The sequence below is a fragment of the Cornus florida genome, unplaced genomic scaffold, assembly GCF_030987335.1.
Source record: "Cornus florida cultivar Cherokee Brave unplaced genomic scaffold, ASM3098733v1 CherokeeBrave_3.0.0_Hap2_Chr02, whole genome shotgun sequence".
NCBI lineage: Eukaryota > Viridiplantae > Streptophyta > Magnoliopsida > Cornales > Cornaceae > Cornus > Cornus florida.
In genome coordinates, this window is record NW_026775572.1 from 29,610,736 (window position 1) to 29,623,049 (window position 12,314).

Genomic DNA, 12,314 nt, shown 5'->3' on the forward strand with positions numbered 1-12,314 from the left:
TTGAGAAGATCATCATGGTGGTCAAATTATAGTATGGTGATCCGGTGGTTGTCATAGCTACCATTTGACATTCACTTATAGGGCCTCTTCATCGATCTTACCTCATTAGCATGGTTGGACTGGTCACGTTGAGCCTACTTCAGGCAACATTTCTCTTTTCGAAAAATATGATTCCGATTTGTCTAGCCTAAGAATTTTTAAGCCTAAGCATTGTTTCTCCTTCTTTTCTAAAAGAGATGATAATTGAAGTTTTGATGGAACCACTGCTACATTGTTACCTAATTCGTGATATTCAACCAAGATAATTAAATCTCTATGGAGTTAACAATACTCCTTATATATATTGTATATATATGTCAAAAAAACGATCTTATCACTCTTGTAAAGCTGTTGTGATTCAATTAATATGGTAAAATTTCAGCTTATCTGAGATTGCAGATTCAAATGTGAGAGCTTAATTGTAACCATTTTGTGTATGTATTCGCAGCTTGAATAACAATTGACAAGCGATTATTAAGAAATAAAACTTTAACATAGCAGTGATATCAAACTTGGTTTTGAAACCCGTTCAAATATGATGCAATGCTTTTTCTTTTTTTTTTTGATAAAATTTAATTTGTTAGTATAGCACGTGACATGGTATCATCATTTCATTGAAAACTTTCTAGCTAATTAGGTCGTGCCAGGTATGTTTTCAGTTGTTACAACATTTTTTTTACTTTGCAAGTTGCGAATTCACAGTCAAAAGCCAATTTTTTCTGGTAACTTTTCAACTGATTTACCCCAATTGTCGAGTTAAAGACAACTGACAACATCGCATGGCGTATTGAAATAGTTGTGGTAACATCAAACTTACTGTATGTATGTATAGTTATATATATATATATATATATATATATATATGAAAGAGACATTCAAATATAGGATTCATGGAATGACGGTTTTCCAAGTGGGGAGGGTGTGGTGGAAAATTGAACATCATTAAAACTCTGAAACTCCATCAACATAACATTTGGTGCATACAGGGCCTTTAACCCATTTTTCAAGCAATTCTTTTCTTGCGTAAAGTTCCATCATAATTGAACTTTAATTAGACGCTTCAAGTAGTTTTGTTTGGGACCCTAACATTTGTCTCCGATTGAGTAGCCCCTTAAATAAGAGGAGAGTTGAACTCAACCACCAAATAATCTCCCCATAAATCGGTAACCTAAAGGAACCGAAAGGAGTTTGAACTCAATAATCTCCTGCTCATCCAAAGTCAGTCGACTCAAAAGGTAAGGTCCTCCATTCAAAAGTACGGTGCACAAAAATATTGTTAGACCGTAGAAATAATAAAAATCATACTGAAAAGTAGGGTGCACAAAAATATTCAAAAGTACGCTTATCTTATCTTGCCCTGCATATATATATATATTTTTTCCTTTTGTAGATCATATCTTTTATTATGATTTTGATAAATTGATGAAAAAATAAATTAAAAAAATTTCCAAAAAAAAATTTTTTTTTGTAACAAATGTTTTACTAAACACTGTTTTTTGTTATTAAAATTGTGGCAACAGCAAAGATTATTAAACGTTATTTTTGCTTTCTATTTTTTACTTTATAAAACAAAATTATGTTTCTGTTTCTTTGCGACTGCAAAAACAGAAAACGAAAACGTTACTAAACGCACCTAAAAGAAGGGAAAAAATGTGGTATGGAACCGATTCGACTAACCATATTATTCTGGACCACGTGCATTCCTATTTAAAAGAACAAAATTTAAATAAAAAATTAAATCATTCAAGTTCGGAATGTATTCATCATAAAAGTTTAGGAGTCAGTATTCTGCAACAAAGTGATGGAGTCCTATAATAAAGGGATGCCGTTCTTTTGTGGGTTTGGGTGGATACCCGACCCGATTCGATTCCTACCAACTCACAGTCACAGCTTCAGATGTGAGTTGTTCTCATTTTTTTGATAGATCGTCGTCGTTACTAAGCTTTTTGTGGGTTTGGTGGATACCCGACCCGATTCGATTCCTACCAACTCACATCTTCAGTAGTAGTGAGTTGGTCTCATTTGATAGATAATTACTAAGCTCAAAGCAAATCAGACCAGTCGCTAGGGTTTCTAAAACTCTCTGATATCTGTTTCGAAATTAATCAATGGCTGCAATTTTCAGTCTCTACATCATCAACAAATCGGGTGGCCTCATCTTCTGCAAGGTAAAGCCTCACAAACATTTTCCTTTCCGGGAAAGATTTTCGGAGAAAATAGTTTCAATTCGAACAATCAGATTCAGGTTGAGGACCAACTGTAATTGCTTTTGTTTTGAACATTCCTATGCTTTTTGATTGAATATGGTTAGGATTATGGGTCTGCGGGACGGATGGATACGAACGATAGCTTGCGATTAGCCAGTGTTTGGCATTCGATGCACGCCATATCTCAGCAGCTATCTCCGGTTGGGGGCTGCTCAGGGATCGAACTCCTCGAAGCGGACACATTCGATCTCCACTGTTTCCAATCTCTCACTGGTAAATCTCATTCTAATTGTAATTTTCTTCTGAATGAGAATAAATACCTTTAATTTGTGGATTCTTACTTTCTTTTGTTGCCAAAACAACATAGAAAAAGAAAATAAAAGAAATGTTGAACACTGGCTTTTGAACAGAAACCAAAGGAATAAAAAAACGACTTGTTGGCTAAAATTGGTTTTGCTTGGCTTAGTTATTGCAGGCTAATTTTCCTGAGTAATCTACAAAGTGAACACTTTGATCTTTGTGATAAAACTCTTGGCAACCAAGTGGAGCATGCTGTCAACAGCTTGTTGACTAGATTATGTTATGGGGTTGTTCAACATTGTGATCAATTATTATTTCTATATATATATATATATATATTGATCAATTGCTACTTATCAAAAAATATATTGTGATCAATTATCGTAGTAAAAAGCTTGTAGAAGTTGCATGATATATATATTTTTTTTGTTCGGTATTTGATATTTGTTGGGATTTATCAATGTTGTTTTCAAAATCATTTAACATTTAGTATTAAATCAAGTAAATCTGGAGTTCTCTACATAAGGACATCAAGTAAATCTATAAAGCACGGACACTTCATATACGTGTCCGTAAATAAAAATAAATTTTTATTATTTTGGACACTTTTTCGACACTTCGCCGACACTTATTGGGCACTTAGGCGGAAACTTTCAAATATTTCTAATACAAGTCTACTCGTATTCTTGAAAATAATACGAACACATTCTAAAGTGTTCAAATTTTTTCCTTAAGAAAAATTGACATTATGCACATATGGTCACAAGGGAAGCATTAAATGATATTTGTTCATTTAAAATAAAAACATTATTATGACAAAGTAGTGGAATAACTGTATATATGATATAAAAGTCATTACAACTCTTAGTATAAAAATTAGAAATACTCAATGTATGTATATAAATAACAATTTATATTTTTATAGTCGTGTTCAAGCCATACCCGTGTCCTAGTTTTTTAAAATTTGGCGTGTCGACGTGTCCGTGTCCCATGTCCGTTTCTATGCTACATAGATCACAATCATCACAGATTATGTACAAAAAATAATTTAATAGAAGCAAACATTTTAAGAGTGACCATGTGTGTGAGTTGTTGTTTGATTCAATTTGCAGCTAGAGCCAAGATCTGATGATGAACAATGCTTGTAATATTTATGCATTACCTTTTTGTGTGCGTCATACTGAAATTCAAATTCACAGAACCAGAATCTTAGGATATGCTAATTGAAGTTCCTTGTTTGAGCAAATAGTAGTCCATCAAAGTGAGGCTGTTGATAATATTTGTATGACTAGAAGCAGCAGAAAGTTATTATTATTTTCTCTGTGCCTTATGGTTCATGTTGGTTTGAAGAATTCTGGGAATTGTTTAGTAGTACGTGTTGTAATGCACATATATGATATTAACAATTCCATGACTTGTTGATACATTTACCAGACCAAGCACTCAAGGTTTATGGGGGACTCTAATGGTCCATAAGTACTGAAGTTAACCTAGTCTTATTATGAATCTAATGGGCCACAAATGTGTGAACAAAATTGGGTAACCTGGCGTACAAGAACCTAAAGATATTTCCTAGAATGTAGCCATGATATACCTTACAAGTTTTGTGTTAGTAGTAGTTCTGACTTTGATTTCAAGAGCCCACGCACCCTTGAAATAAAAAATATGATGCAGTATGTAGGTTGGGAGTCTTGTGAAGATTCTCTTTCTGTCTCTTACTTGATTTGTTTGTGTTTATTATTTGCTATGTTCATGTATAGTTGTGAGTTACTTTTGCAGTTTAAAATTTTTAAGTATTTTACTGGAATATGCAGTGGGATATTCAAAAAAATTGTGCACCGTCAGTATAGAGAAATTTAGATTGTCTAATAAATTTAGTTATATGAGAAACATATCGTACATGATTGCTCATTTAAATTAAACAAATAGTTCATTCTTTGTATTGGAGCTTATTTCCTGTGTGTGTGTGGGTGGGGGGATCAGGCTAATTGTAAGAGGATCTCACACGCAGATGGTAGATGGCATGATATTGTGATTATATTTAATGTTGGAGTTATTAACTCTTTGTTTTGTTATTGCAAGTGGTGGTGGGTGGGTGGTTGGTGTTAGTGTTTTGTGTGTGTGTGTGGGGGTGCGGGGGGTGTCCCGCGCAGGCCACCTGGGTGAGGGTGTTAGTTTTAGAATTTTATGTAGTAGAAATTGAGTTCTAATAATTTATTAGGTAAGATTGGTTGTTGGAGACTTCTATGGTGGTTTTGGTTTTAGCCTATAAATACTCTTTTTTGGTGGACAAACAAGACAACTTTGACAACGTAATGGACTATGGTGCATTGAATTTTAAGTAGAATTCAAGTGACGATGTGCCATCATAATATAATCTTAAGATGGTTATAATTTAGAGCTTAAATTAGATGATTTACTGACACATCGCATGTATTTTAGCCTCCAGCTACAAACATATGTGCTTGTACAGTTGTAGTTATACATCTAGATGGTTTGCTTTTAAAATTTGAGTAAGAAAAGTCTATAATTTGTTTGATTATGAATATAGTGTATAGCAATAAATTATATTATTTAATTGATTCCCGATGGAGTATAGACTAGCCTTTGGCATTATTTGTAGAATATGGCTGCATCCATAAAGGTTTAGTAAGAAATGGGATTCCTCTTTCCCTCTCATGAAAGTTTTTATGGCTGTTAAAATATTTCGTCTCTTATGTTTTCCTTCCGTCTCCTTTCCCTCCCACTTGTGATGACTGTGAACATTTACACAAAGGATTTTAGGAAAGGAAAAGGGGAAAGACTTTGGAGGATGACATAATTAAAAGTAGAAACCAAGTTTTCTTGTAGCAGTGTAGATGACCAAGATTATGTTTGGAAGAATTTTAACAAATCCGTCAAGTTTTTCATTTGAACTATCATGTGCATCACAAAAGTTGTTTTTGTTCCTTTAAACACTTTCAATTTTGACATGATAGACAGCAAACAGTTTTTACAGGTATGGTCATGATAACATGATGGTTTTTCAGTTGATCGGTTAGGCCTTGTTCTGAACAGATTTCTTCTTGGAATGAACTGACATGCATATCTGTCATGGTATTAGTTAATTTATGATATTAATCGTTCGTTCTTTCAGGAACAAAGTTCTTTGTGGTGTGTGAGCCTGGAGCACTGCACATGGAAGGTCTCTTGAAACACATTTACGAACTGTACACCGACTACGTCTTAAAGAATCCCTTCTATGAAATGGAGATGCCAATCCGGTGTGAGCTGTTTGATATCAACTTGACACAGGTGGTGCAGAAAGATCGTGTTGCCTTGTTAGGGCGATGATTCGATGAACTCCCTGACTTGTATTGACCATTGTTGCTTGGTATATATATGGTTGTACATTTTAAGAGAACCATCCCATCCTCTAGTTTGTTTGAGCTAGTTCAGTTCAGTACGTTTAAAATTTTGTTGTATTGCGTTCATGTGTTAAAGGCTACTGAGCGGTATAGTATTTGGTATTTTGATGATTTGAACAGTGTAGTAAAACAATTATTTTTATGATTTTTATTCCAGTGTTATTTAACCCAAGCTCTGGCTTGTTCTTTCCTGTTAAAAAAAACCCAAAATGTAGGGAATTTTATATATATTAAAAACACAATCATGAATTTAAATTTTATATTTATGAATTAAATGTATTCTAGTAATAACATTAAAAATGATGGATATCGTTAGCTCTTTTTTATTAGCACAAACACTGGTTTAAAAAAAAAAACTTTGTTCAAACTATCAATTTTAACGCATCAGTGAATGGAACTTTTTTTGTCACATAAACTACACTTAGTCAAAATGCATCTCATATTCACAAAAACCAAATTAATTATCTTATAATATGAATATTCTGAGTATGGAAAAAATATGAGAAATGTATTAATTAATGAGCAGTGCTAATTTGAGATTTTATCTTGAATCTGATAAAGTGAGATAACTAATAAAAACATGAATGCCCTCTATTTTAATACATATTACACTTTATAAAGTATGTTTTCTATTTTGAACAAACTAAACAAATTAACCATTGTAGGTAAAGGTAAGAACCAACCATTAATTCATTTCTTTATTGCAAATATATATATATAATATATTCTCTTCTTCACAACTTTTGTATATTTTTGTTGGGTATTTTTTAAAATTTAACCTAAACTCTAGTTTTAATTATTTGAATATTTAATATAAAGGGTCTAGGCAAAATTAAATTCAAATTATTGAGTTTTATTAGGGTTTGAATCTAAGTCACACAATCCTTCTTAATCAGTGAGCTCCCGCTCCATGCGTTCTAACTCAAATTCTCACTATTTATGACTTAATTCCCGCTTTATGTAACTTAAGTTTGAATTGTATAATGATAAGTTTTGTTTTCTATTTTTTTTTTTCTATATTAAAATCTTTCCTATATTAAAAAAAAATTACTTTAAAAATATACAAAACAACCAAATAAACTGATAAATAAGCAACCACATAATTCAATATAAAATCAAACCTATAGCATTTTCCTTAATTCAATATAAAATAAAACCTATAGTATTTTCCTTAATCAATCATGGAGAATTTCAATCCCAACTTGGCAACTTATATTCAAATATTTTCTCTCAAATTGTAAAAGTTCTCTCTTTTGATTTTTATACTTGGGATATTTTGAAAAGAGAATTAAGTATTGCGCCCAATAATGTATTAGATTTGGTTGAATTTTGAAAATAGGGTCATGATCCATTGCACCTTGTGGAAATGTTGACTATCTTCAAGGAATTTAGTCGCCTCCAAACTAGAATTTTCAAAAAAAATTATTTCTAGATCATTTTTCCCAGAAGTTTAAATCAAGGGAAAACTACATACAGATAAAGTTTGGAGCCCTAAATAACAAATCAGTTTTAAAAGTTAATTTTCTATTTTAATTTGATTAAGCAAAATAATTACAAATACATTAACATTTATTGCTCAGGTCCAAAATATCCTCACACTTTTATTTCAAAATACCAAAATATCCTCCTTAAAATTATCCTATAATTTTAATATAATAAAATAGATAATTAAAAATTAATTTGACTAACTAATAATAATTCAGGGCACCAACGTTTAAGGTTCTTTTTTATAATTGATTGAAGAAGTAAACAAACAACAACTAGAGATCAAAAAAAATAATAATAAAAAAAATAAAAAGAACATAGAATATTCCAATACTTCATATTACCCAACTATCCTACTATCCAAGAGGATATGAGATCCTTAATAAATGACATTTCTTGTTTTTACATCTTCTACTATATTAACAATAAAAATAGCTCTATTTGCTATAATATTGTAATTTTCTCAACAAAAATAAATAAATAAATAAAAATAAATAGTCATAATCAGTCTTAAGAAGTTGAGATAAAGTTGAAACATAAATCGCATTAGTGAAGACATCAACAAAATATTAATTATCCATCAATACATTAACAATTGTGATTAACATCCAACTTCTGGACTTCTATATTCAGAATCCCAATTGATTGAACCTTTTGATAAACAAACCAAACCCCAAGAACCCCAAAAAAAAAAAAAAAAAACCACCACCAACACCAAAGAACTAAAAAAGCCCTAAAACTAAACTAAGCAGCGGATGGGGCGGTAATGTATTGAACACCACCAGCCTCCGATAACGCCGCCATTATTTTCCTTACACCTTCATCTTCAGCTTCACCACCATCAACTGCCGCCGCCGCCACATTACTCCTCTTGAAGTCCAAAGTCTCGTCATTATATATATCCCACCATTTATCCACCAGCATCTTTATGTCCTCCCTATCCATGTGCTCCTCTTTCCCTGTGTACCTCCAAGGCTTTGATCCCTAATTATTACCACAAAATGACAAATTTACCCCTTAATAAACTCACCAAAACAAAAAAATTAAGAAAATTAAGGAATTAAATCATGATAGGGTTTGTAAAATGACTAAATTACTCTTATAATCATAAAAACTGTTTGGCAAATGTTCAGCCAAGAGTATTTTAATGGGTATTTTCGTCACTAAATTTTGATTGCCAAAACACTTGTTAAGCACGCACGCAGTTAACGTCCCAAACACAAAATTAGGGCAAAGTGACAACTTTGTAATCGTGTTGGAGTTTTTACAAGCAGTTTGGGATTTTATGATGAAAAAATTAAAGTAATGAGAGTTTTATGATTTAAACCCAAAAATTATTTGATAATTAATCAATGGATTAGAAGTTAAACATTCTATTAATATTTTAATCACTCACGGCAGCACAATAGTGAACAACTTTCACTTCTTCAAGCTCAACGTTTTCCGGGTGACGCCACAGCATGGCCAACACGAGGTTATACGCCGAAGGGATAGGCTTGTAAATATCCCTAAAGAACATGTTCAAAAAGTCCTGCAAAATAATGCAATCCGTGACGTCATCATACGGTAAGACTCGAAATGACATAAATAGCCTTGGGAGTGTGGAAAATACCTGCTCGGCAAAAGGGGTAGGAGGGGTAATTTTGAGGGTCCTCAAAAGGTCATCGTAGGTGGAGAGACTGGGCTCAAAAACAAACATTCCAGCGTTGAAGTAGAGCGGTGGCTTTGGGCCCAACTCAGCAGGCCACTGGACCTTGTTTGGGCACTGTTGGCAGTACCTAATCTCGTACTGAGGGGTATGACTCCAAGTCTTCTCACAAAAGCAATCCATCACTGCGTACAAGTGGCCATTTGGCATGTCGAAGAGGTGGTCGATGTTGCCAAACACTTGTATGTCTCCGTCCAAATATATCATCTTACTGTACTCCACAAACTGCTTTTTCAAAACAGTTCAGAAAAACTCAAAAAACAGTTTTCAAAAACCACAACACCATTTTATGTTCCAATTTAATGAAAATGAAAAATTAAATTTTAAAAACTCAACCAACATGTCTTATATTTATGTGTAAGATAAAGAATTACCTCCCAAATGCGGAGTTTGGAATAGTTGATGACATAATAGGCCATAGAGAATTGGGTTTTGTTCTCGGGCGGGTATACAGGCTCGATGTCACGGACTATACAGCCCTGAGACACTAGTATGCGGCGGTGATCCTCCGGCACATCCGGCAACACCGCCACCACCAGAGGGTAGGCACTTTTGGCCTTCCTCAGGCCCTTGGCCAGACCCACCACACCCTTCCAGTAGTCACCGGTACCCGCCAAGAAAGTTAGATAGGCACGGCTAGAAAGACTAGCGGCCTTGGCTAGACCTGTGGTGGTGTTGGTGGTGGCACTAAGTAGATTAGGAGCCATTAGAGAGGGAAGTTTTGAAAACTTGGAGTGAGAAAAATGGGATGTTTATCAGTTGGTTTGAGGTGAAGAGGCAGAGATGGTTGTTATATAGACGTTGGTGGGTTTGGAAAATGGAAAAAATAATAATAATAATAATAAAATAATATATTAATGGAAATTAAATCCCGAAAGTTGTGGATGAGTCTAGGAGGTACATGTTTCAAGGCAGTATTTAATAGATACAGGGACTAATATACTAAAACGATGTCGTGAAGTTTGAAAATGGAATTGGAATCCAGAAGGAGATCCATCCATTATTTTTTGTCCTAATATATCGAACTTTGCATGTGACTATGATTTCATCCGACGGTCAGTATTGTTTCTCCTTGAAATTTCTAGAAATAGAACTGTTTAATGTAAAATGAAGGAAGCAACTTTGTCTTCTTATAATTAGACATCTTATCACTTATGTATATATTTATTTGGGTAACTGGCTCATATGATATATATATATATATATATAGTAGTGATTTCTTATAATAAGAAATTTTCTACAGATTATTATTAGATTAAATTTAATAATTATATTATAAGTTTATATTTTTACTTTCCTAATATAGCAAAACCATTATTCTACCTATTTAGAATTTTCTAAACCATTTTTTTCCTTATTTAAATATTACTAAATTGATATTATCAAACAATATTTTAGCATATATATATTTTTGGCTCCATGAGAGGATGATTACTATATAACCCTCAATTTTCTTCTAACAATCTATTATCATTTTCCCTTATCTATGATTTGTTTTTTTTTCTCATCATTTTTCATCTAAATTTATTTGAGTCCCATTAAATAAATAGTATAATTAATCTAATATGTGATGCTCTCAGGCTCAGCCGACATAAAAACTCTTAATTTTTCATCGGGATTATATTCGTCTAGCTAGTGACGGAGTACCCCGTTTACAATACTTCAAAATATTCTTAAACTTTCTCGACCCTAAAATACTATTTTGCAATAAATCATTAGACCAATAATATAAGGTCGCCGACTTCAAAGTGTAGGTGAAGGGTGTAGTGGATAATTTCCCATATTAATGTTATTTGGATCATACGTTGTGCCACATGGTAACAACTACAACTATTTTGCTTGATTTTTTTCACCATCACCACCTATCACACCTTCTGAGAACAACCAACATGACAGAGACAAATGTGGCTTGACGAGAAAAATCATCAAATTTCATTCCACGTGGGCAACTTTTATGACACGTGGAAAACACACAATTGTCGATAACTTTAGCAGTAATTAATTCTCCCATCTGCTCACAAATTGGGTTGAGCAAGAATCAACCTAAGCAGGATTAATAATTCTTTTTAGGAATTAAATTTTGTTCATTGAATTAATGTCGATCAATATGTAACTAATTTTAACTCGATTTGCTTATTTAATTAAATGTGTTAGATTCATTTTTTTCAACCCGTCACATATTTGTGGATCAATGGTGTTATTATGATAATATAAGTAAATTTGAAATTTAGATTTAGTCTATTATATTTTCGTTTAATATTTAATTTTTTATTATAACTATATTTATAATTAAGAAAATTATTTAATAACATTACATTGCTTGTGTAATTCTTTATTATAGAACTAATTTATTCATAATCTAAAATTTTGTTTGTACTTATTTGTGTGGAAATCTCTCAATAAATATAAAAAATCTTTCAACAAATTAATGCTTTTTTAACTGTCTCAATATGAAATTTATTTCAAATATGTATGTCATAGTTCCTTAAATTTGATTTTTTTGCATTTTAAAAATTAAAGTATATAAAGTGATGAGTATAACTTAGTGGGACCCCCATGATATGGTGATAAATTGATACTGCCGTCTCAAAGCCGCGGGTGCACACAAGTCAACAACTAGTATTGGATGTAGAGGAATGAGTTGTTCCACGTGGCAGAGAGATAAAGGGTGCACCTTTTTACACTTTTTCCCCAGTTTGGTAAGTTGATCAATTGGTTTAATGTGGACTAATTAGAGTTTAGATGAGGAGATAATATAGGATAATGGTTGAACTTTCCAGTAAAACCGACTTTCGTTTAGTGTATAAGTTAAGTAATCCGTAATTTAATTGCCTTTCCAATGCTGATTGTTAACCGTTAAATGGACTCAAAAGATTCTCAAAATTTATAGGGTTCTCTTTCTTCTCTCTCTTCTATTATTTGCTAATTAATAATGAGTGTCAATTAAGAAATAATAATAATAATAATAATAAAATTTGTGCCAATTCTTTCCATATATCTATTTGAAAATTTGAGTCAAAAATAATAACGATAATTCTTTCCAAATTTTATAAATTAAATTATATAAATTACTTTAAGATTTCGTCTCTTTATATGGTTTTGAATACAATAATGGGTTTAAGATCTACTAAGCAAAACCATCTACCTAAGATTATATTACAAGTTTAC

At 32.3% G+C, this 12,314-nt stretch overlaps 2 protein-coding genes across 2 annotated transcripts; one reads left to right on the top strand and one right to left on the bottom strand.

The window, feature by feature from the left end:
• The first annotated feature begins 2,055 nt into the window (after positions 1-2,055).
• On the top strand, positions 2,056-6,125 carry LOC132294528 (uncharacterized). The gene is made up of 3 exons (XM_059792421.1): positions 2,056-2,207; positions 2,351-2,519; positions 5,683-6,125. The coding sequence occupies exons 1-3, from the start codon at positions 2,148-2,150 to the stop codon at positions 5,877-5,879; spliced, it is 426 nt and encodes a 141-aa protein (XP_059648404.1). The 5' UTR covers positions 2,056-2,147; the 3' UTR covers positions 5,880-6,125.
• Positions 6,126-7,962: 1,837 nt separating this feature from the next.
• LOC132286352 (galactinol synthase 2-like) lies at positions 7,963-10,066 on the bottom strand. Its single transcript, XM_059788679.1, has 4 exons — positions 9,521-10,066; positions 9,051-9,371; positions 8,835-8,969; positions 7,963-8,422 (listed from the first exon to the last, which is right to left on the bottom strand). The coding sequence occupies exons 1-4, from the start codon at positions 9,851-9,853 to the stop codon at positions 8,183-8,185; spliced, it is 1,029 nt and encodes a 342-aa protein (XP_059644662.1). The 5' UTR covers positions 9,854-10,066; the 3' UTR covers positions 7,963-8,182.
• Positions 10,067-12,314: the final 2,248 nt, after the last annotated feature.